A 26,447-nucleotide genomic window follows, 5' to 3' on the forward strand; every position below is an offset into this window, starting at 1 on the left:
AAGAATAATCTGATATGTCCTTATTGAAATAACATTATTCCCTTTCCCCTTCAAGATTATTATTGCAATCAAAAGATTATGTGAGATAATGTACTATAATAAACATAGTATGACTTACAACAGCTTCTATTTCCCCTCTGGAGTGGCACTGGGCTGTTGCATAAGTTTGTACTCTCTCAGCATTTTATACACATACTGTAACAAATTCTTTACTGCTGATTCCCAAAACTAAGGAAAAGACCCAGTTTTTCAAAATGAAGATAAAAAAGAACATGCTAGCTAATTCAATGACAAACTTATTTTTGGATAGTATAATCATAACAACCTTGGGGTTTAAGGGCATGGGAACAGCAGGGCATACCTACCCTCTACCCAACATTATAACTTAGTTTTTGTAGACATGGCTTTGTTGCCTTGGATTCATTTGGTAAAGATTTTTCAATGTCATCCAGGAGGCAGATGCTGCCTCTGCCTCAGATGGTAAGCAACCATGTCAGCTGAATTCCTCAGGCTCATCAGTGCTGCAGCAGGAAGTTGGTAGCTACATTAAGGTCATTATTTGAAGCTCTCAGGGCCTCCAGAGCATCCACCCTAGAAAATCCCATCTCCATGAGTCGGGCAACCTGAAAAAGAAAGCCATGCAAAGATATTCTTTATTGGCAGGCAAAAGACAAAAATCGACCTGTTTTTTCATAGGATAGTACTTTGATTTATTAAAAGTAATTAAAAAATCCTAACTACTCAGAAAATCATGTTTCTATAAGCTGCAAATTATACACAGGGTATTTTCCCCATTCAAGGAGAGGAAATGAGGGGAGAGGGGAAGACATATTTTAGAGGTCCTTGCAAAGAAAGGACTTTGAATTTTATACAGGTCTGCTTATAAAGGTTTAAACACAAAGGAGAATTTGTTCCAGTGTAGACAACTAACCACATTTCTTTACAAAATTTTCTTTATTTCTTTTTTTCCCCCCCTATAACGTATTACATATGTTGTTCTACCCCATTTATTACATACATGATATATAATATTCTAATCATTATAAATAATTAATTATTTAGAGTCTCAAGCCAGTCGACTAAGAAATTTAAGGCATTCTGCTAAGCAGTAGGGATACAAAGAAAGGCAAAAACAATCTTGGCCCTCAAGCAGTTCACATTCTAACGATGGCATGGGGTGACAATGACCAAACAACTATGTACATACAAGATATATACAGGGTAGATGTAAAGTAATCTCAGAGGGAAGGGAGTGGGAGGAGAAGGACCAGGAAAGACTTCTTGCAGAAGGCAGGCTGGGATTTGAATGAAGCCAGGAAGCCAGGAGGTGAAGGTGAGGAGGGAGAGCACTGCAGGCATGGGAGGGCAGCCAGTGAAAATGCAGGTAGGTGTTGGAATGTCTTGTATGAAGAATAGCAAGGACACCAGTGTCACTGGATCATAGAGTCCATGAAGATGTATAAAGTGCAAAAAGACTGGAAAGATGGGGAAAGGCTAGGTTATAAAAGGCTGTAAAAGCCAAACAGAGGATTTTATATTTGACTTGGGGGTCATATAAATAGCTCACTATAATCAATTCATTCCAGAATGTGTCTGAAATACTGTACTTTTGCAGAATGATAGAAAAAAATGATCACAAATAGGCAATATTTCCATCTTTTCTGCTCTGTCTTCACTTGCTTTCACACCCAGCCTTGACAATGTGGTCTGTCATTGCAATGTTCCATTACCTACCACCCTAGAATCACTTGCTTCCTAGATGTTCCATAGTTCCTAACCTATGAATCTTGTTCCCTGGGAAACTACAACAGTCCAATTCCTCCTCTCAGCCTCCTGGGCTGCTGAATGTTACTGGAGAAAGCCATAGATTCTTCTTATTACTTTCACCAGAGATTCACAGCAAAGACATAAAAACAGAAAACAACAGATCTCCACTCCACCCCCCCCCGATGTTACAGTCTAATATGGGAGATATAATTTGTACACAAACAAATATGATTCAAGAAGGATGCCATATGCAAAGTAGATGTGGGGAAAAAAAAGCACTGACATACATAGGTTTGCTTTCATTAAGATTCAGCTGTACACAGTAGTAGTTGGTATGTATTAAAAATTCTAGTCACCTTAATGTTCCCTTGCTGAGAGTAAGCTTCTGTTAGCTTAGGTTTACGAGCTATACTATGGTGTTAAAGGTCCCACGCTTGAGATATAAGAAATTTAAATAGCAGAATAACAATGCCAAGTAGCCACTAAATGGACATGTAGGCAAAGCAGAAATGAGGGATACCAGGAAATGACACTTGAACTTGACACATGACAGAGAAGTTGACTTTGGAAGATCATCACACTTGAAAGTCCACAAGGGTTTTATTAGTGATAAAACTTGTCTCAGAACTTGTTTCCTTAGATCAAGGTCATCTCTCATCATTCACTTCCAAAGCTCATTCACTCTCCTTATTTTTGTAATCTTTACCGGACATTCATCCAATAACATTTATTGAGTTTCTGTTGTCTTTTGGTGACAAAAGATGCCATTCTGAAAAACTGATTAGTGACTTTTCCATGTATTTCTAATGAAAGATGATTTATATCCATCCTCTTTCTCCACTTACAAGACTGCTACCCTAGTTCAGGCTGTCATCACCTCTTGCCTAGACTCTTGAAATAGCCTGTCCTGATTCAGTCTCTTGCCCCTAAGTCTTTGCCCTCTCTGCGCCATCCTTGGTACAGTTCCTAAGTGAAATTCCTGAAATGTAGGTCTGGCCATGTCATTTTGCTCCCTCTTGTCTTTAGGATCAAACACAAACTCTTCTGGTTGGCATTAAAAATCTTCCATGATGTGGCGCCAGTTGGCATTTCCAAGTTTACTACTACATGTTACTTCCCTTCATACATTCCACCTTTTGAGTCAAACTTACCTACTTGCTGTGTTTCAATCACATTTCACGTCCTACCTCTGGGTCTTTACATAGGTATGTCTCCCACCTGGATGACAATTCTTTTTGAATTCCCCCCTTCCCTCAAAACTCAGCTCAAGTGCAACCTCCTACATGAGGTCTTTTCTGATTTCCCCCAGCCACTAGTACCCTTATCTTGAAATTACCTTGTATTTACCTTGAGCATATTTTATGTATATTTTGCATTTATGTATATTTTATGTGGATGGCTAAGATGGCACAGTGGATAGAATTTTGGACTAGGAGTTAGGAATACCTGAGTTCAAATCTGGCCTCAGACGCTTCATAGCTGTGTGACCCTGGGCAAGTCACTTAACCCTATTTGCCTCAGCTTTTCCATCTGAAAAATGAGCTGGAGAAGGAAATGGCAAACCACTCCAGTATCTTTGCCTAGAAAACTACAAAAGGGTCACAAAGATCAGACATGACTGAAAATAACTAAACAACAACATATCTTATGTACTTATATATATGTACATGTTGTTTCCTATGATAGATTACAGAATCCTCGAGAGCAAGAGCTGTTTCACTTTTAGCTTTGAATGCTTAGCACCCACCAACTCTGCCTAAGAAAATTAACCTTTGTAAGAGGACCACTAAAAGTAAGACTTTTAAAAGTCTTCTGCTGCCTCAGTAGCTCATGAATATACCATACTTTTTATTTTGGTTACTTCTTGAATATATCCAATTTTGATTGTTTTTATTTACTGAAAAAAAGTAAACGTGTTCAGATAGTCTCAGTCAAAAAACAAGTTTGTCAGCTTGAGATATACAAGGAGGATTCAATAAAAGACTATACTAATTTCTTTTTTCCAAATGTGCAACTATTTCCTGTCTTTTCATTTTGGCCACTGATATCATGGCAACAGAAAATACATCTGTTACCTTATCAGCTAAAATTGCAATGTGTTATAAATGACTAAAATGGTAATTTTATTGAAACAACGGATTGGTACTAAAGGCCCCATCCCACAAGATCTAACTTGAAAATAAAGGGAAATTTTTAATAAAAAAATACAAATCTATTTCATTGGAAGAAATATATCAAAGCATTGTTTTAAATCAATGTCAAAGGAATGTATTAAGGATAAAATGAAACAGTTCGCAAAACACTTTGAATTTCCCAACAATTGCGTATTATGTATACAATTTTTGGATTTAACAACAGTTAAATACAAAGGTGAATGCTGTGTATTCCCAAGATGCATAGTATTGACTGGACTTAATATAGCCTACTTAAAAATCTGGAAATTCCCAAAAACCAATCTCATAAATACTTAACTACATACAGCAGTCTTACTTCATTTACAAGCACGCTGAGCACTTACTACTTCCAGTTATGCACTAGAGGGACTCCTCTCTAAAAATTCTTATCACATGAACTTCCTTTTTTAAAATATGATAAAAAGCTTTTGGTATATGAAAATATCTTTTTTTAGATCATTTTAGCAAAACCTACCATTGTTTATCAAATGTCTAGGGGCCCATGATTAATGCTGTGTTTATTTAAATGTTTTCCCCACTCTCTTTCATTAAAAAAAAAAAAAATCCAGTCATTGCATTTAAACATGTCCAACTCCTGTCTTCCAAGGCAGATATCCAGTTCAGAAAGAGATAAGAAACCAGACTTGAAGGATGTGAGGGAAGAACCTGGATACTGTTGTAACACTAAATTCTACCTTTACAGACAAAAACCTAGAGATGAAAACACAGCGGCAGAAATATCTGGGTGCTCCACAGGGAGCCCGCTGAGACAACCCCAGCAGCTTTTCATCCATGCACACCTCAGCCACAGGTGTTCAATACACCCCCTGCAGGAGCCAGTAAAGATCAGCTCTGGGGTTCAGTGGCTCTAGGTAGGCGCAATCTCCCCAGAACAGGTGCTTTTACAGCAGCAGTATTAGTGACATTTGAAAAGGTTCCAGGAGAGAACAAGATGAAATCGGTGCTGCTCACAACATGTTTCACAAAGAAAGGGACCACACTGGAAGGGTTCGAGAGACACAGAGACACGGACACAAATCCACGCCAGGGGTCTGTCTGTTTTTAACCCATTTTTATGTGAAGTGAAACGGTCTCCTGATTATTTCTTAACAAGACTCTAACGTGATGGTTTTCCAAAGGGATCCTGTTTGTGCTGCTGTTCTACCGTTTGAATTTAACCTTTCCTCCCGCCTTGCTTTTCTGTACAAGCCTGAAAACTTCTAATGAAGATTCCCTGTCTTTTTTTTTTTTTTTCCCCCAAATCAGCTTGTGGTTTGTCTAGCTTCCCTTTAGCTAAGTGCGTCAAACACCAGTGTGTTTTTAGGGTTCTTACTTCTCCAATTTCTATGCATGCAGAGGCCGGTGCTGCCTTTCTACCTGACTCTACTACCTCCAACCTCAGTCCATTTTGTGCCTTCCATTAACGTCAGACAAATTCCCAGGTTCATCTACGTGGAACAACTTTTGGAACCTTCCATGGCAATTATCTGGTCTCTCTGAAAACTTTGGTTACTTCTCCCTTTCCTCTGTTATTCCTGCTACATGTTCATTCAGACTGGTAGCGTTTCCCTACTTGCCAACACCCTGGGATCACTGCTGATGCAAGAATGACGTGCACCACGTTCCATGTGATTCGGTCCGTTCTCTGAACTCCTACGGCACCATATGTTTTGGTCTCACAGCATTCGGCACTTCTATGGTCTGGACACCCTCTCCTTGTTTCATGCATATGCCCTGCCTTTCTTTGCCAACCTGACTGCATGTTCCTTAAGGATGTGAACCCTATTTTTCTTCTTTGTAACCCTGGATAACACCTAGCACAGTGTTGGACACATAGCAGACCTTCAAAAGTTTGTTGGCTGATTGTGGATTGAAAACCAAACCCCCTTGCTGAGTTGGAATTTATATTATATGTGTATATATGTGTGTGTGTGTGTCTATTTTCCAATCTGATCTCATAAAACTTTATACTCTTAATAAACTTATATTCTGATTTGAATTATATTCATCTGTATTCTTAGCTCCCTCTACTAGACTGTAAGCTTCTTGAGGGCAGGGGCTCCGTCTTTTTCAGCTTTGCATGTGACCAATGCCTAATGCTTAAGAAATGTTTCTGGAATGAATATGTCTTAGTAGTAATAACATTAGTAAAACTGAAGATGAAACAGAATTGACACCCAGATTCTCAGGGGTGAATAAGCAGTAGAATGGAGATGACATAATGACTAAGATTTTATATCCACCCCTTTTCTCCTCCAACCTCTTGGATGTGAATGTATGCACATGTTTATGTGCATGCATATGTTGATTTAGATTCTTAACCTGGTATCTGTGAACTTGTTTTTAAAAAAAAAAATATTTTGATAACTGTTTCAATATAATTGGTTTCCTTTGTAAACCTATGTATTTTACTTTATGCATTTGAAAACATTCTGAGACGGGGCCCATAGGCTTTGCCTATAGCAAAGAGTCCCTGGGGACACGGACGGACACACACACACACACACACACACACACACACACACACACGTTAAAAAGCCCTGTTTTGGATGGTTTGGAGACTTAGGTGAGTTTTCTGTAAAAGTTGGCAGGGCCTTCTGAATTGAGGAGAAAGAAAAAAAGTATAAAGCTATAGAACGTTATAGAATTACAGCCTCTCAGAATTGGAAGGGACATTAGAAGTAATTTATTCTAACCTACACCTGATTAGGAATTCCTTCTAAAACAGGCCTGCACAACTTGCAGCCCACCAAAGGATTTCCTCTACATTTTTCTTGGGCCACCTGAAATCCTTTGGCATACAGCTAGGTGGCACAGTGGATAGAGCTCCGACCTTGGAGTCAGGAGGACCTGAGTTCAAATCTGGCCTCAGACACTTGACACTTACTATCTGTGTGACCCTGGGCAAGTCACTTAACCCCCGACTGCCTCACCAAAAAAAAAGAAAAAAAAAAGAACCAATAAAACATGGCTAACAAATAGTCATACAGCCTCTCCTTGAAGACCTCATTACCTTTAAAAGCAGTCTACACCCCACTGATGGACTGTGCTGATTGCTAGAAATATTTCCTATCTTGAGTCTAAATCTGATTTATGGAAACCTCTACTCATTGCTCCTACTTCTGTCTTCTAGGGGTAAGCAAAATAAACCCAATCTTTCTTTCACATGAGAGCCCTTCGAATGTGTGAAGATAGCTGTCTCCCCTAAGTCTTCTCCAGGCTAAACCTTTCCAGTTTCTTCAGCTGATCCTCAGATATCACGAGTTGTAACTATTCACCATTCTAGTCACTATCCTCTCACTGTGCTCCAGTTTCTCACTGTCTTTCCCAAAATGAGAAGCTCTAACATGCCTATTTCAGATGCAGCAGGACCATGGCTTTGTCCCAGATGCTCTATTCCTATTAACGTGCTCTAAGACCACATTAATGTTTCTAGACTGTTGACTCACTCTGTTCTGAATCCTCAAGAACCACCAGGTCCTTTTCTATCAACTGCTGCTAAGCTATGTCTTCCTCAATTTGTACTTCCACTGTTGATTTTTTTTAAAACTACTGTTCAGCCTTTTAAACCTGTCACCCAAGATATCAATTTACCCTCCCAACTTCTCAGAATTGGTAGATTTCCTATGCACACTGCCTTCATTCAAGTTACTGATAGACCATGGCCTCATCCCAGGGGTAATTCCAGTGGAAACCTCAGTCCAGAGAGACATCAATCCGTCATTTGCTAATCTTTGGGTCTGGTCATTCGACCACTCCTAAATCTGTCCAACTGTCTTGATCATGGCTCCACTTCTTCACCCCATCTCCAAGGATACCAAGAAAGCCTGGTTCTGACTAAGACAACTTCTTCATCACTTCTTCAAGGTGTAGTTGGGGATTCTTTTCCAGGTATGGATTGGCCTAGAAAACCTCCGGGGTCCCTTCCAATGCTAACATTCTGGGACTCACCAGGCTAACAGTCTGAAGGCTCTACTCCCAGTCCGTTTTTGAAAACTGGAACAGCATCTATCCGATTCCAGGCCTGAAGAGTTTTTTCTATTTTCCATAATCTTTTCAAAGATTTCTGTCAAGTGGCTCAGCAGTTACATCTGCTAGCTCTTTTAGTACGTGTCACTTCACCTTATCAAAGGAAACTTTTTTTTACCCCTCTCTACTTAAATCTTGAGTTTCAACCCTCTATTAACTGTTTCTCTTCTGTCCCTTCCAGTCCAAAGATTATTCTTCTTGGCAGAGAAATTAAATGGCTTGGCCATCCTCTCTCAGCCTGTGACAGAAGAGGAACCTGAACCTAGGTCTTCCGACTAGAAATCTGATGCTTGTCCCACTACATCAAAACTACCTCCTTAATGATGCATAAAATATTCCTACCAGGCTAATGAACTGTAATACTAGTCAAATGAGATAAATGATGTATCTAAGTATCTCATTTTTGTTGTTACACAGATCTTTTTCAGGCTTCTTTTGGGAAGAACAAAAACAAAACAACAACAACAAAAAAAAAAAAAACCCAGTAAAAAATGGTTTGAAGCATCTTCTTGTCTCTCTCCAATCTCCAGTTCAAACCCCATCTTTCAGCAGTTAACCTGTATTCCCACTTTGCTGAAGAGACTGATGCCATCTGTCACGTGCTGCTTCATCTCCTCCTTCCTTCACACCTTGAAACTACTCTACAGGGCCTTGTCCATTCTTAGAGGATGAGGCAAGGTCCCTTGTGCCTCCTTCCCACCCCCAATTCCCTCCCATCTCCTGCAGGACCTTGCTCTATCAGTCATTCTCTCTTTCATCTTTTAACCTCTCTGTCACTCTAGGTGCTTTTGTTTATTCTGTATGTTCTTAAATTATCAGTTCATCTTGCTCGTTGATTGCTAACCTTTTGATGCCTGCTGTCTCTACTTCCTTACCACTTACTCAACCTCGTGCAATGTGACTGCCATCCTCATGCATCTAGCATCTAACATCACAGTGTGCATATTTCCCTAGCATGCTAGGGAAACTGCTCTCTCAAAGGTCACCAGCAGCCTCTACACTGCCCAATCCACGGCCTTTTGACAACTGACATCTTTTTTTTTTCTTTTCTTTTTTTTTTTTTACACATTTCTGAAGCATCTGATACTGCTGACTACTCTCCTCCTTCTCTCCTCTTTTGACTTTTATCACATCACTCTATTTCTTGGCCTATCTGGTTCTGTCTTATTCACTGGTTCCTTTTTCTCCTCCAACTCTACAAGTATGGGATGCCCCCAAAGCTCTATTGTCGGTCTTCTCTCTATATACTCTCTCCTTCGATGAGCTCATCTACTTTCATGGTATCAAGTATTACCTCCAGGCAGGTGTTTTCCATTCTCTTCTCTTCCCGAGGCTTTACGTCCCTCTTTCTAATTGCCTCCCGGACAGCTCCATCCAGTGTGTCTTAATGATACTTCACACTTAACATGTTTAAAAACAAACTGATCTTCTTCACAAAAACTCCCCTTCCTCTCTAATATAGCTATTTTAGTTGATAGCACCCTCTTCCTCTGAGGCTCATAAACTCAGATCCATCTTGGATTGTTTCTACTTCTATAAACACTCATCTGATTGATTCTCCCACCATCATCATATTCATCTATGTCCAATTTTTCATTCATGCTTCCACTACCTTAATTCATGATCCCAGGACTACTTGACTTACTTTTGTTCCTAAAACTTTTTTGCATTTAAAAATTATGTTCTATCTAGCCCATTAGACCATAACTCGCTCGAGAGAGGGAACTTCTGGGGCAGCTAGGTGGTGCAGTGGATAGAGCTCCAGCCTTGAGGACCTGAGTTCAAATCTGGCCTCAGACACATGATACTCACCCTGGGCAAGTCACTTAACCCCAATTGCCTCACAAAAAAAAAAAAAAAGGGAGGGAACTTTTTCTCTTTATGTACACAGTACCTAGCATAGTGCCTTATTTATGGTAGATGGGTAAGAAATGCTTATTATATAAATGACATTGCTGAAGTAAAGAAAAGACAACATTTCTTAGAATAGCTGTCCCTCAAATTAAAGTACGCAGTAGAGAAGAACAAGGACAATATTTGCCTTGAGACCATATGCCCAGAGCACAACTCTTATTGGGTGGGGAAAGATTTCAGGAAAAGAAGTGTTTTAAGGAGCATCCCAGAATGTATAATGGTGTAATCCCAGGAACCTAGGAGTCCTGAAACCTCCTGGGCATGTCACAGACCAAGGAGAGAAAACATCCAAATTATGGAGACTGGGGAAAAGTTTCAGTGGAGGACACAAGACCTATGAGTGTATAGTTTCCCATCCCACACTCTGGCTATAGAGACTTTGCCCATACCTTTCCTATTTAGAGTCATGAGTCTAGAATGGTTTGAGACTCAAACTAGTCTTGGGAAATGAAGGATGAAGCTCTTAATAATCACTAGGAATGCAAGCTGAGATTGTTTGCTATTGTATTACTATTACTTCTTTTGGGAATAAATTTTTTTTCTGTTTCAGTGTTGCTCTTTGCCTGGGTTTGGTTAATATAATGGGTAACTGAATTTCCAAACCTTTGTTAATAATAATAATAATAATAATGACAATAGCAGCTAACCTTTATAAAGTGCTTACTATGTGTCAGGCACTGTGCTAAGTACTTTTTAATTATTATCTCATTTTATCTTCAGAACAACCCTGGGAAGTAGGTGCTATTATCATCTCCAATTTACAGTTGAGGAAACTGATACAAACAGAAGTTAAGTGACTTGTGCAGGGTCACAGCTAGTAAGTGTCTGAGACTGGATTTGAACTCAGGTCTCCCTGACTTCAGGCTTAGTGCTCTATACACTGCGCTACCTAGCTGCCACACTGTTAGTAAGTTCCTAGTTTCTGAGCTGGGTAGAGGCAAAAAAGGAATTAGAAAGGTAATTTACTGATGTGATATGAACTCCAACTGAAGAAGGCCCAGGACTTTTTGGAATATACATGGCTTTGATGACTTTCTGACAGCCAAAGAATGGAAGGACTGTTTGTCAGTTGGCCAACAAGCATTTATTCAGTACTTACTATATGCCAGGCAACTTACTAAGTGCTATGTATACAAACAATTTCTCCCTTCAAGGACCTTGTATTTTAATGGAGGAGGGGGTATACACACACACACACACACACACACACACACACACACACACACACACACAATAAGATAGCAAGAGAGTAGATGCAGATATTGTGAGAGCAACTGAGGGAATACAGCTTTCTCTGCATGGAGGGACGTTGTGGAGATGAGTGATGAAGTGTCATGTTTCTAATTTAGTATGAGAGTCATTGTGTGAGATTTAGGATATGCCCAAAGGGCAAAAAACCCCACCCCACCATGACTCCCAATATTTTTTGAGAGTGGACTCAGAAAATTGTTTTCTCTGAGATGAATAGCATTCTGGGTGAGTCTGAAGAACTGTTCCACCACAGTAAAGACTCTCAATGATTTCAGCCATGGACACAAATTTGAGAACTATAAGCAGCAGAAGAAAAAGGGGTAAAATGGCCTAATCCAGCAGTGTCAAACTCAACGGCCTCAAACTGACTTAGAATGTTGTACTGTATTTGTTGCTGCTGCTGTTAAACATTTCCTCATTACATTTTAATCGGTTTTAGGTGGCTCTTGGGAGCTTTTTCTGGGCATGCCTTTGAGTCTGACACCTCTGGCCTACATCTTCTGGTACAATTTAGAGACCAACGGGACAAGGCCTTTAAAGATGTGGTTAATGCACTTCACAATAATTCAGTGTTGGCTTTAGCTCATTGGAGCAAGTCTTTTGTGTTACTTCTCAAAATCAGCTGGAATAACTAACTGCCTTTTTGTAGCTTGTGTAGGATCAGTTGGCGCTATTCAAGACCTTTCAATCCACAGCTATGAAAATTCCCTGATAATTTTGGACACTTGGGACAAGAGAAAATGATCTGTTGCAAAGTAAATTCTACTGGCCCAGAATGAAATATGTGTATGTGTGTGTGCGTGTGTGCGTGCGTGTGTGTGTGTGGGTGTGTAAAAAGTAAGAAATAGGAGAGCTGTGTTTGGTGTCTTCAATAGAGAGTGCTAACAAAATGTATTGCTTACAAAACTAGCATAATCTGGTCCTTGTATGCACAGAATCAGAAAGATTTCCCAGTAGTTAAGGTGGAATGTGAGAAGTAATTTTTAGCACACGGCTTTCTTGCCATGATCCATTCTGAGATCTTGAGAGTGAACTACTGAAGAAGGTTTGTAACTAAATAGGAATCAAAATGCTTAGAAACACAACAAACTATCCTTAAGAAGATGTTCTAATTATGTACTACTGAAAGTGCTAAAGACACTGAGGCCTGAGAAGAATCAGCACATGGCCTTTAGGAACAACACCACAGATTCTACTCTACTCCTGTTAATGTTTGGGTGAGGACTGATGGCTGCCCAGCTGAGGGAGGCCTACAGAACAGCTGGAGCTTCAGGGAGGTACAAGTAATGGTATCTTATTCAAGTTCAATGTTATGAACTGTAGCCTGGGTCTAGGGCCCTGCTACAAAATCTAGGTGCCCAGGGAGGTAGTAGACCAGTGAAGAATCCCCAGGAGATTTACCAGTAGGTGAAAGACCAGGTAGTCTTCGAGACTACAGTAGCTGGTACTACTAAGTACTCTGCTAGCCTTGAAGAGGGGTCAGGACTCTGCTAAGATTACGCATTGCTGCCAAGGGAGGAATCAGTTGGGTTTTCCAGTGAACAGGAAACAAGAAGCAAGGAGAAGCTGAGGCATCAAGCTTTAAGAAGAGCCCATCCACAAGTTACAGATGGACAGTTAGCATCTGATGAGAGGCCCAAATATAGAGGATCCAGGTCAGGTTCCAGACAAAGAAGAACCTGCATTGCACATTGGTGTCCTCTTGAGTATTGGGGTAATTTCCCAAGACTGCCCCAGCTTGAGGGAGACCTATGCCCAGACTAGTGTGAAAGCTAGTTAAATATAGAGGCTATCCCTCTCTTGCTTCATACTGTGAGACCGGTCTTTTTGATGGCTCTAAGGGAACAAAGCCCTCTTACAAAGCCTTGCTACTGAGGTTCTCATCAGATATTGATCAAATGATGCTGGAGGCTTGCAAGGTAGAACCTGCCAGAGCTTATTTCCTAAAACAGACAGTATGTTTTGCAAGGAACAGCCTAGCTAAGAGTGGAGAGGCTCATTACCAACAGGCTGGTCATGTGGTGATGATTTTTTGGTCATGGCAACTCATGAAACAAAGGAAATACAAAATGGACCTCAGTTCCATTAACCCCTTTTCTATTTGCCGTGACAGTTGCAACATATGCTAAGAATCATATAGTTTTTTGACCACTTATAAACTTTAAATTGACAGCTGGTCCTCTAAAAATGAGATACTTGTCAAGTGACCAATGAATGGATATGATATTAGAGGAGCTAAATCATATACATTTTTAATAGTCTTGCTATAAATGAACAGAATGAAGGAAGTTGAAGCTAAATGAAAGGATGAGTCACAAGTATTCTCTGGAGAGGTGAAGAAAGGATTAGGCAGAAAAGGTTTTACTGTATATACATATATATATATATATACACACACACATATACACACACATATATATACATATATACATATATACACACATATATATCATTTTATGGTATATTTGGCAATTTTGCATTGCAGTGATAATTATAAGCATTTGCAAAAAGACCATCAAGAAAAAACCCTGCTGTTTATATATCAACATTAGTTGCTGAGGATCAAAAAGCAGAGAAATTCTAGTAACCCTCAAAATTAAAGCAACAAACACTCTGATACCTGGAAATTTCAATAAAAAAGTGGGAAAAGGCAGTGAGAGAGCTATAGGAAAGCATGTTTTAGGAAAAAGGAATGAGAGGTGCTAAAGACCTGTAGTCCTTGTGGAAGCCTCATACTTTTCTATTATGGACACTTTCTTTAAAACAAAATACAAAAAACAACAACAACAACAACAAAAAAACCAAACCGGTAGGTACTGGGTATGGCAAGCACCATTACAAAAAGTGAAACAGATTGTGCTTTAACAGACAGGGAAAGACTTATTACTGATGTGGGAGTTATCTCTGAATCAGAGACTGTTTAGCTATCTATGAATGGTTAGACCACTCACTTGTTAGGGCAAAGATCAAAATTAGCAAAAAGAAAGCACAAGAATAATAATTAAAAAAAAAAAAAAGAGATCCCATGAATAACTGAAACAACTTAACTCCAAACTATTTAAAGTAACCGCCAGCTAAAAAATGGGAAATGGACATCAGAAATTACTTTGGCACCAGTTATGACAATATTATACAGTTTAAATAGAAATCTATTGCTACAAGAAGACAATTAGAAGAACCCAGAAAGTGCCTTAAACAGCAAGTATCTTTTTTTTTTGCCAAATGGAGAAGGGTTCCAAGGGCAATGCTGGTTTCTAATATAAACACTGATAAAATCTTATGAAGAAGGATAATGGACAATTAGGTACAGTATCATTTCATAAAGCAGAATGAAGCAATAGAGGACAAAACCATTTTAAATAGTTAGACAAGATATCCACTTAAGCAGTCATCCTAAGCAAAGGGTTCTTAAGGACAGGAATGGAAAGAGAACGGCAAATAGAAGAAAAATTGAACAGATCTGTAAAGATCAGTATAACAAACTTGTACTATTAAGGATGTGAAGTTATTATTGTACTTGGATCCTAACAATACAGTGCTGGATGTGCTTATAGGGAGAGAGAAGTGGTACTAAAGAAAAGGAATACAAAAAACGTAGCTGAACTGAATGAAAGATCTTTGCTAGAGGAGACATAAGCATAAGTAGGCTGACATGAAAAGTATCTGGAGGGGAAGATGCCAAAGACAAAAAAAAAAAAAATCTAGGGGTCTCTTAATACAAAAAAAGTAAATAAGAAAACTAACAACTACTGTCACATATTAAGGGTTTCTTAATCAATTAATTTATTAATGAATTAAGACAATTATTATGTAACAAGCAAGCTTTCACAAGCGATAGTCAGACAGAGACCATATCTTTACCATTTCTTAAATGACTGAAGGATGTAAAGAATACAAAATCCTATTGTGCTTATTATTGATTATGAAAAAGTATTTGATTTGGTAGAGCAAAATGCTTCCAAAAATGATTTTCCTATACATTGTCTCATTCACATTTCAAAATCATTCAAGATTCCTTGAAAGGAATAACAAGGGAAATAAGTCAAGTCAATAAGCATTTATTAAATGCTTGTTATGGACCAGGCACTGTGCTAAGCAGTAAGGATACAAAAAAAAAGAAAGACAAAAACAATTCCTGCCCTTCAAGGAGCTTACAATATAACAGAGGAGACAACAAGCAAGCAGTTAAGATATATACAAGACAAACTGGAGATAATTTCAGAGGGAAGGCACTAGCATTTAGGAGGACTTGGCAAGCTTCCTTGCAGATGATTTAAGCTGAAGGGTTTTAGTTGAGATCTGAAGAAAGTGAGGGAGGCTTGTAGGCCTGGGAGACAGCCAGTAAAAAGGCCCAGATTGAGAGATGAGGTATTTTGTTATGAGGTTCAGAGGAGTAAGATGTGAGAAGATTTGATAGGCAGGAAGGGGCCAGGTTATAAAGGGCACTGAAAGTCAAACAGAGGATTTTACATTTGATCTTTAGATCTTCTAATAAAATAAGCGGCCTCTAGAGTTTACTGAATAGGAGACTGGCATGGGGATAGAATTGAGGCAGGGAAACCAACCAGAAGACAACTGCAGCAGTCCAGGTGTGAAGTGATGAGGGTTTGCAGCAGGGTGGTGGCAATGTCAGAGGACAGTAGAGGGTATATGAGAGATATTGTGAAAATAATCCTGTTCATTGACCTAATCAATGAACATAAACACCAGGCAAGGCACAAATTAGGCAGATATATCCTTGACGAAGCTGTATGTCAGTGTGAAGGAGACCCAGCACAGAGTTGAAGAAGGATTCTTCACAGATAGTGAAGTTTTCCAGATGTTCACGTTTGTGGATTACATTGTGCTGATTGCATGAAACTCTGAAACATCACAGATCTCTCCCAGAAGAAAGCCATAAACCACCCAAACAGTTTGGCCTGACTATGCACACTGGAAAGATCAAGTGGATGAAGAACATCTATTGTTCTGGTTATGACACTCATGTGGACAAATTATAGAGCTTATCCATCAATATGTATATCTGAGACAGATATTCAGTACAGATGGCCAAAGAGTTGGCCCCAAAGACGAACAAGGGAAGGACAGTGAATTGGACTGCCTTCTGGAATAACAAAGATCCTCTGATAATTCCAATTTTCCAATGAAAACAAAGGTTCATCTTTTAAAGACCAACATTCTGCTGCTGTTGCTTTATAATAATAAGCCATGACATATAGCAGATTTGAAGATTTGAAAATGAGTATGACTTAGAGGGCAACAGAAAGGCCCTCTATGGGTTGGGTGACAACAGGTTGCAATATATAGCCCGAGATGAACTTCAAAGATGAACAGCCATAAAAGATGTCACTGAGAGATGTATAACAGGAAGAGAAGATGGCCTGGTCATGTGGCAAAGACACGGAATGATGGGTTGAAAGCTGGAGCTCTCCATTGCTACCCTCACAATGTTAGGAGACAGTAATAATAAGCTGCAATTTGTATCACTGGAGAGAACTCCCATTTCAGTGACTGAGTACTGATAAAGTGAAACACATGGTACCTTGAAGGGGTACCATGTTGAAGAAGTATACTTAATTCTGTGTGGCTCAAGAACACAGAACAGGGAGACAGACTTTAGCTCAATAAAAGGAAGGACTTTCCAATAATGAGAGCTGTCTAAAAATGTGGTGGGCTGCTTTCAAAGGCAGATGAATAACCACTTTACAGGTGTGTTGTACAGGGGATTAGAAATGTGGACTCGATGATTTCTGAGGTTCTTTTAAACTCTGGGATTCTATGGATCATCAGTTCAATCACATTTTAACCCTTACCTTAAAAAACAAATAAACAAGTAAAAGTCTTTTAAGAGGAAAGTTTTGAATAAAACAGTTTTTCTCCTTATTTTCTTCACAACAGGGCTCTGAATCCTTTTCAATGCACGTTGACAATGACTAACTCATCATAGGGTTTGTTATTCTGACAGGATGAAGAAAAGTGTTGAAAAACAACCATGTAATCCTCAATAGGCCCGTACATGTACATGTATGTATATGCTATGCTTAGGTAATGGTGTCGTTTTTGGACACATTAGGAAAAGTGACAAAACCAAAAATCTCTCACCCTTTAAAGTGTGTCATGTCTATAACGGCTCCTATCAAGATTATGATTCACAGTTTTTTTTTGTTTTGTTTTGTTTTTTGCTAGGCAATGGGGTTAAGTGACTTGCCCAGGGTCACACATATGACTCATAGTTTATATGTCAAACAAGCAGTGATATAACGGAACTCATTTTCTTCTTGCCCTGTGGCTGCCTACTGTGCCACATTTTTCCCCCTAAAGGGCACGTTGATTTCTACCACTAAAAGCTTTGTGATTATAGAGAGTTTCCATTGGGAAACTTACCCCCAAACCAAGTAGTCTGTTAATATGACTTATGTAATGTATTCCCTGGGTCTAGGAAATTCTTCATACAGAGAAAAATTTTACCCAAGGCCTTGTAACCTTTTTTTTTTTTTTGCTTTTTGGTGAGGCAATTGGGGTTAAGTGACTTGCCCAGGGTCACACAGCTAGTAAGTGTCAAGTGTCTAAGGCTGGCTTTGAACTTGGGTCCTCCTGACTCCAAGGCCAGAGCTCTATCCACTGCACCCATAAACTTTTCACTAATGCTTCTGAGTGATTGAAATGATTGTCTGAGATGCAGAATAATAAAGCATGGGGATGAGGAGGACTTACTGATTAAAATTAGCAGACTACCCCCCCTGCCCCTAATCAAACTAATAGCTGAGGTCTTGGGCAAGACTGTCCTTGCAGAGGGAGAGTAAACAATCAATAAATCAAGAAAATTTAAAATAAGGTTTTCCCTCTCAGACCTCACCCTCAAGATACTTTATATGGGGGGAGCGGGTAAGGATGGCATACAACACTTTCAGAAATAAGCAAATACAGATATATAGAAAATAAATACACTGTAATGAGAAAAGTGGAGAGCACAACTGCCCTCAGCTCTCCATAACCTACACACCAAGATCCTAACATTATAGTCCTGGATGTAGTTATAGGGGATGGAGAAATTACACTAAAGAAAACGAAGATATGACCAGCCACAATCATCTAGTCATCTAGACCAGCTCCTTACAGCCAAGTTCCCTGGACCAACCCAAGACCAAAGCCTGAGTGTAGGTGAGGGGCAAGGAGGTTAAAGAGCGTGAGGAAATCACATCAGCAAAAATTCTCTTACTGTGAGGAATGGCTGAACAAGTTGTGGTATATGAATGTAACGGAATACTATTGTGCTATAAGAAATGATGAGCAAGTGGACGTCAGAGAAACCTGGAAAGACTTGTATGGACCGATGCTGAGTGAAGTGAGCAGAACCAGGAGAATATTGTACATAGTAACAGCTACCTTGTGCGACGACTAACTTTGATAGACTTAGTTAGCCTTTCTCAGCAATGCAAAGATCTAAGACATCTCCAAAGGTCTCATGACGGAAAATGCTATCTACATCCAGAGTCTGAATGCAGATCGAAGCATATTATTTGATTTCTTTTTTTCTTTTATTGTTTTGTTTCTTCTTTCTCATGATTCCTCTCATTGGTTCTAATACTTCTTTACAACATGACTAATGTGAAAATATGTTTAATATGAATGTATATGTAGAGCCTATATCAGAATGCATTCTTTCTTGGGGAGGGGAAGTAGAGAAAATAGAAAACTCAAAAGCTTATGGAAGTGAATGTTGAAAACTTAAAATAAATTAATTTGAACTTTTTTCAAATTTGACTCTGGTTCAGAGTCAAAAATTGTTTTCCCTAGCAACCACTCTCCCCTCTCTCATTCCCATTTACTTCATTCCTAACCTTCCTTTCAATATTAACCAACTTTTCTTTGTATGAGACTTTTTTCCTCTCACATTCCTTTCATGTTTTTTGCAAACATGGATGTTAGCTCCCTAACAACAGAATGCTTCCCTAGCCACCCTCTCCAGTACTGGGTCCACCTTCTCTCATGATTTCACCCTGGCAAAACACACCGGGAAAGAACATGGAGTAGACGTATTCAGACCGTCTACCTACTACCTTCTCCTCTGTACCTTCAATCAGCCCCTCTCTCCTTTTCTTATCTTCATTATCCTAACTCTTATCCACTGGATCCTTTACTGCTACTTATAAATATTCCTATCCTTAAAAAAAACTTCCTTTGACTCTACCATTCCTTCAAGTTATCATCTTACATCTCCTTCTCACTGCCAACTCCTAGAAAAGTCTGGTTCCACACTTTTTGCCTCGACTTTCTCACTTCCCATTCACTTCTAAACCCCTTGTGATTTGCCTATTCTATTGATGTTCTTTAGTTGTATCTGACTCTTTGTGACCCCATGGATCATAATAGCACATCAATACTGCCCATGGGATTTTCTTGGCATGGATATAGGAGTGGTTTGCCATTTCCTTCTCCAGTGGATTAAGGCAAACAGAGGTTAAGTGACCTGCTGAGGGTCACGTAGCTACTAAGTGTTGGAGGGCACATTTGAACTCAGGTTTTCCTGATTCCAGGCACAGCACTCTATCCACTGAGCCACCTAGCTGCCTCTTTTCTTATTCTACCATTTGACAAAAACCACTCTCCTGAAGCTCTGACCATCATTTTAACTCCTAAACCCTAAAGGCCTTTTCTCAGTTCTCATTCTTCTGGACCTCTCTAAGAAATGTAAAATTGATGAGCACACCCTTCTTCTGGACACTTGGAGCACACCCTTCTTCTGGACACTTTCCCTTCCTCCTCCCTCCTCTCACCTGTCTGACTTTTCCTTAAGTATCCTTTGCTGGATCATCGAGCAGGTCCGGCCTCTATACACACGTATAGTTTGGGTCTTTGTGTTGGCCTTGCTTCTCTTTTCTCTCTGTACTCACTCTTGGTGATCTCAATAGCTCCCACAGGTTCAAGTATCATCTCTATGCAGATGACTCCCAAACTTACATACTTGGCCCCTCATCTCTCTCCTGACCTGTAGTTCTGTCTCACCAACTGCTTCTTGGATGTTTCCACCTGGGTGTCCCACTGACATCTTGAGATCAACATGTCTAAAAGATAAGTATCTTTCCCCTTGTACTCACCCTTCCTCCTAATTTCCTTATTTCTTGTTGAGAGTACAACCATCCTTCCAGTTACTTAGTTTTACAATTCAGGAGTCACTGGTGACTCTTAACTCTCCCTTGCTCCCCTGATTCCAACTCCTCAGTATTTCTTGCATTTGTTCCCTTCTCTCTACTCATACCACAAACAACCTAGTCCAGGCCTTCATCACCTTTTGTCTAGACAACTGCAATAGTCTCCCACTGTCAGTCTCTCCTGCCCTTTCCCTGCCCTGCCTCCCACTGGAGGGAAAAACAACAAGATGAAAATCAAAACTCTTATAGTAAATATACATAATTAAGCAATGTCTAACTAATATTTCCAGACTGTTTCCACATTGTAAGTGCTATGTTCCAGCCATACTGGCCTGTTTGTGGTTGACTGTGGACAACACCCCGCCTTCTGCCTTTGGATAGGCTGTCTACTGAGCCAGGACTGCCCTCCCCCTCTTTCCCTCACTTCCTCTCTGCCTTTTGGGATTCAGCTCTCTTTAAGACTCACTTCAAGGGAGCTCAACTTCTTAAGCAGGCCCTTCCTATCTCTCTCACCCCTCGAAATTTTTTCAGTGGCTGTATTTACTTATCTGTGGACATGTGGTTTCCTCCTGAGCAGAAGCTAAGATCCCAAGAGAGACTTTTGTTTTTCTATCTCTATCATGGTCCCTGGACTATGAAGTACATAATAAACGCTTACTGAATTAGAGAAAGCAGTTTCTTTTTGCAGAAGTTTTTATGGTCTAGTCTACAAGTAACCAAGGATGCTGGCAATGACAGGATAGGACAGAGGTGCCAAATTTACTCTTTGCAGCCCTCAAAATTCCTGACTATGGTCCAAACCAGATTAAAATGTAATTGAGAAATGTTTAGCAAAACAAATAAAAATACAATACAACATAGATAAATGTTAATTTGTGGTTTTCTAAGTCAATGTGCCTCCATCTGAGTTGGACACCACTGTCATGGGGTATACTTTCAGATTCTAGTCAAGATGTCAAAATCTGCTCAAGGTGTCACACTGTTGCTTCAAAGGCTAGGTTCCTCAATTAAGGTTTACCTGGAAATGTCTGGATGGGGGATGTGACAGACACGCTTACTCTACACAGTGACTATCAAACACCATACAGGGAAGGGAATATCAAAGTATTAATTGTGATAATGGTCTACAATAGTTGTAGGCTATTTTTTTCAGTCAAACACAATTCAAAATTTATCAAGCTTTTCTCAAACTTGCCAGCACATAACAGGAGTCCAAACTGCAATGCTAGGGGCTGCTGGTTAAAAAAAAATTTGATCAAGATCCCCACATTTTACTTTCAGGTGCTGAAAATCATTTTCCCTCTGTAAGGGTACACTCAATCTAAGATTACCTGCTCCTCAGAAACCTCAAGAGGAGGTGTTGCTACTTCTTGTTCAGACTGTCGAACATCTCGAGCATTTGCATTCCGTCTCTGACGTATATGAGGAAAAAATCGATTCCAGTTAATCCTCCCACCCTAAAAAGAGATCATACATATACTGTTATAATACAAAAATGAACAAGGCCATCTTACAACTGTCTCCATCATAAACCCAAACAAAACAGCAAATTATGAAATATATAGTATCATGTTTACCTTCATGCAAGGAATAAAAATTCTAGAGTAATATAGCCTATTTTTCAATTAGTATGACATGGTAATAAAGAATAATACCACTCAATAGGTAATTTAAAATGAGCTATCTAATATGGTTTTGGAATTCAGTTACAGACATAAACTCACACATTTATGTTTTCAGCTCCTCAATCTGTTGACTCTGTTCCCTGCTCAGTCTTACTGTTAGCAGTCTAGGCCTTAGATATGATCAGGAAAATGGGACAAAAAAGTAAAGGAGGCCTGGGTTGCTATGAAAAAGACACAGGTATGGAAAATCAGGAGTCACTGTAATTTTCTTTAACAGTTTTTTGAAAATTAATACTATTATTGTTTCCATTTTCTTACTTGGAAACTAAATTCTAATCTCTTTATGATTCCAATTTTAGTACATGTGGACCTGAAGCAAATAGTCACCATAATAAGTAGGTCAAAAGAGCTTAGACAATACATATTTAATCATGCACCAGACAATACATACTTAATCTTGCCAAAAAATGGAAATGACAGCCAATATTGTTTCAGAGTACAAACTCATTTCAAAACACTATGGAATAGATTGATGATGGATTATAAGCAGTACTGCTTTGCAAGACACTGAAAAGTAGTTAAGGTGACAGAGAGTTTGAAAAGAGCCTGACTTGAGACCATACAGTAAGCCAGATCATCCTTAGAACATCTATCCATGAAACTGAAAGGATAACAAATACATGGAGAATAGAACAGATTTGCCAGCATTTTTATAATGATCTAGTCTTGTCAGTAATGACAATGAAACCAGCACCTTTGTATTCCACCACATCTCAGTTTTCAAGCACTACAATTACAGTATCCAAGTTGTATGGAAAGTGACAATGGCAGCTGGGATGAGCGGATAGATTTTACCAAACATACATGGAAGAAATCTCTGTTGGAGATGACGTAATTTTAAAGTCATTCGTGAACAGATTTATAATGAATCAAGTATTTATTAAGCTCCTACTACATACCAGCTACTGTGCAAAAAGAAATAATCTCTACTATCATTGAGCTTACATTCTAATGGAGGAGATAACGAGTAAATATATACACCACAAATGTAACATTAATACATAAAAAAATATACAAAGTAGTTAAGAGGGTTAGGAAAGGCTTCATGCAGAAGATGGTACCAAGGCTCCATCTTAAAGGAAGAAAGAAGCACTGTGAGGTGGAGGCAGAAGGAGTGTGCATGAGAAGCATGGGGGAGGCCCAGGACAAAGGCAGAGATGGGGTCTGAAGCAACATGTGGGAAGAACACAGAGAGGAACAATTTGGCTGCACTGGATTGTATCGCGTGAGATGGGAATCATGGTTAGGGCTAGGTTGTGAAGGTCTTTAAAAGCTAAATGGAGTTGTTTATATTTTATCTCAGAGGGCAGTTGGAAGCCATTGGAGTTGTCTGAGTAGGAGAATCATACGGTCAGATTTAAAGGTAAGAAAATTATTTTGGCAGCAGTGTGTAGGATGGAATGGAGTGGGAAGATGCTTTGGGCAGGAGGGCTTTAGGAGGTGATGAGGGCCTGAACTAAGGTGGTAGCTATGTGAGTGAAGAAAAGGGGTCAGAGATGAGAGATGTTGTGAGGGAAGAAGTGGCAAGATTTGGCAACTCATCAGATATGTAGTGTGAAGAAAAGCGAGGATAATCCAGATAATACCAAGATTACATTGTACTATAAGGATGGTGATATAAATATACTATATTATACTATAAGGATGGTGACAAAAAAAAATAGGGACATTTGGAAGAAGGGAGCATTTAGGGGGAAAGATAAGTTTAGTTTTAGATATGCTGAGATCTTAAAGAGAGGAAGATTCTAAAAGAGTGGAATAGATCACAGATGGTACCACTGTTTTTATTGTCATTATTATTATTATCATTACTTTTTTTTGAAGATCAAGAAGGCATCAGCAAGTCACCAATGCTTGCTCATTACTATAAAATGCTTTTGAGGATTATTTATGTATATGTACTGACTATATCACTGATGAAAAGATGAGAAGGGTGGAGGTAGAATTTAGGAGAAAATTTTCTACAACAAACTACAGACTTAGCATCACATGACTGAGAGGTGTAGAGAATATAAGAACCTGCTGTGTCAAGTGTTTGCTTATTGCAAACACACTTCAGACTTATAAGAACAAAACGCAGCCTTAAAGGCTTTCCTCAAACAAGATGTTTTCTTTGCACGTGGTGCTCAAGACTAATGACAGATTTGTTCAGGAGCTAACTTTTCCCAATTATTTGCTATGTATCTACATCAAAGAGTGTAAGAAGGAGACGTGCTCACAGATATATTTACCAGTGCCAAAGGGTTTCAGGACACTGAGATATTATGAAGTTGAGGGAAGACAGATACAGATACAGACACTTTTTTTGTGAAGGAAGACTCTCTCCTCCCATGTCACCACTGGGGTGGCTGGAAAGAAGGGGCAAGGGATTACAATTCTGTGATAAAATATATGGAGGCCATAGGAAGTAGGATTGAGGAATGTTATATCCAGGCTAGTGGTGGTGGAGAGCTAACCTTGGGCGCAGTGAATGCTAGATTGTGGAAGAAAAGGCAGTGGTTGTGGTGAATGTGTGCACTGGGCATGTGTCTTGGCTTAAGAATAGAGAAGGAGGCTATGACAGCGAGTTTGAAGGCTGGAGCCCACAGTTTCTGATATGCATTTTGGTTTAACAGCAGAGAGTGAGAAAGGGTTGGTGTGAAGGTAGCAGTTACAGTGAATATGTGTTTTAGATAGGTTTTTCAGCACACGTGCTGCAGAGTACATGTGGCCAAGCACTGTACATTTTAGAAGTGTGTTTCAGTGTGACAGTTGAATATGAGTATGGGTGGAGGCTTACAACCTATGGGTATGGTCATTTTGATGTGTGGGTGTGTACACGGCTATTTGTGGGTCAGGGCTTGTGGTCTGGTTGCTGGTTCCCCTATCGATATCCCAGTGCAAAGCAGTCATTGTTGATAAAAACTGTAAGATCAGATTTTTTTCCAGTACATCTGAATCTGAAGCCTAACTGAGCTAATGTTATATTGTGGCAGATTACTAACTAAACCTCAAGTTGACCAAGGCACAACTCCTGCCCAACCCTACAATGACAATATTTACAAGCTCCCAGACTCCCTGCCTGCCCCCATAAACTCCTACTCTACTCTTAAAAATAGAATGCACACCAAAACAACTGTTATGGATGCCCAGCCTCTGAACTCACAAACCATCTGCTTTCACGCCAAAACATACTCAGTACAACCGTGAACTTTTTAAACGTTCTAATACTGCCCTTAGGGTGGCTTCCAACAGAGCCTATACTATACCAACTCTCTGCCTATATCTTGATATTCCTTTTCAAAATGCAACCAATCCCTCGCATTTCTTGGCATTTTCTGAAAGGCATAAAGTAGGGAAGGAATATCCACTTGTACATGTCTTCCTTTCTCAGCCCTGCAGATACTAATATGGACGGTATCTTGGGCTGACTGCATGTAGGAAAGAAATTCTATAGGTGCACTTGTTTGTGGGTGATATTCTGCTGATTTCATTAAGCACTGGAACATTACAGTGCCTCTTCAAAGAGATCTAGTGGAGCATAAAAGATCTTCAACTGAGTCTGAGGATCTGGGTTTGAATTGGTGCTCTGCTCTGTTAATATGACCTGTGAGACCCTGGGCAAATCACTTAATCTGTCTTAGTTTTATCTATAAAATGAAGAGATTGGACTACATGACTTTTAAGAACTTTCCTGGATCTAAATCTATATTCTTGTGATAGTCACTCAAAAAAGACTGATGTAATAATCCACCCTGGAAAAACAAAGTGGATAAAGTATACATTGCACAGATTGAGCCTGAAGCTATAATTCAGTTGACTCAGTTTATCAGTAAATAGTTTTTTCTCTTTATATTTCTTTTTCTTTCAATTGAGAAAAACAAAACCCCAGTTACAATCTTGTAAAGTCAAGCAAAACACATTTCCATACTGACCATGTCCAAAAATACATGCATGATTCTGCACTGAGTCCTTCACCTTTATGTCAGGAGGTAGGTAGCATATTTCACCATTAGTCTTCTGGAATTGTGGTTGGTCATTATGCTGATCCTCATACTTTCAAAGTTGTTTGTCTTGACAATATTACTGTCAATGTATAAATTGTTTTTCTGATTCTCTTTACATCAGTGCATTGATTCACATAAATCTTTCCAGGTTTCTACAAAACTATCCTTTTCATCATTTCTTACATCACAACAATATTCCATCCTAAAACTTGTTTAGTCATTCCCCAGCATGACGCCACCCCCCTTCCCACCCAGATTCCCATTCTTGTCCCCTCAAAAAGAGCTATAAATATTTTTGTACATCCTTAAGGGTTTGCTTTGTTTAGGACTAATGCTACCTTAATCTACTCTCCCTCTATTTTTCCCTTCTTTTCCTATTTCCTTGTTGAGTGAAATGTGTCTCTATACCCATCTGTGTGTTTGTGTTTGTGTGTGTGTGTGTGTGTTTGTGTGTTTTTACCTGGAAGCTCTGAATTTTGGCTATATTTC

The 26,447-nt window shown here is 39.3% G+C and overlaps 1 protein-coding gene across 2 annotated transcripts in view; it reads right to left on the reverse strand.

Annotated features, from left to right (window-relative positions):
• Positions 1-283: 283 nt before the first annotated feature.
• UBAC2 (UBA domain containing 2) overlaps positions 284-26,447 on the reverse strand; it is a 228,026-nt gene continuing 201,862 nt past the window's right edge. For both annotated transcript variants that reach the window (XM_027854128.1, XM_027854129.1), the window contains 2 exons: positions 21,619-21,744; positions 284-623 (listed from right to left, as the gene is read on the reverse strand). In XM_027854128.1, the coding sequence (XP_027709929.1) occupies positions 516-623; positions 21,619-21,744 (234 nt within the window). In that variant the 3' untranslated portion in view covers positions 284-515. The remainder of the gene's footprint in view (positions 624-21,618; positions 21,745-26,447) is intronic.

Source organism: Vombatus ursinus, unplaced genomic scaffold (assembly GCF_900497805.2).
Source record: "Vombatus ursinus unplaced genomic scaffold, bare-nosed wombat genome assembly UNPS02010304.1, whole genome shotgun sequence".
In the NCBI taxonomy this organism is placed as follows: Eukaryota; Metazoa; Chordata; class Mammalia; order Diprotodontia; family Vombatidae; genus Vombatus; species Vombatus ursinus.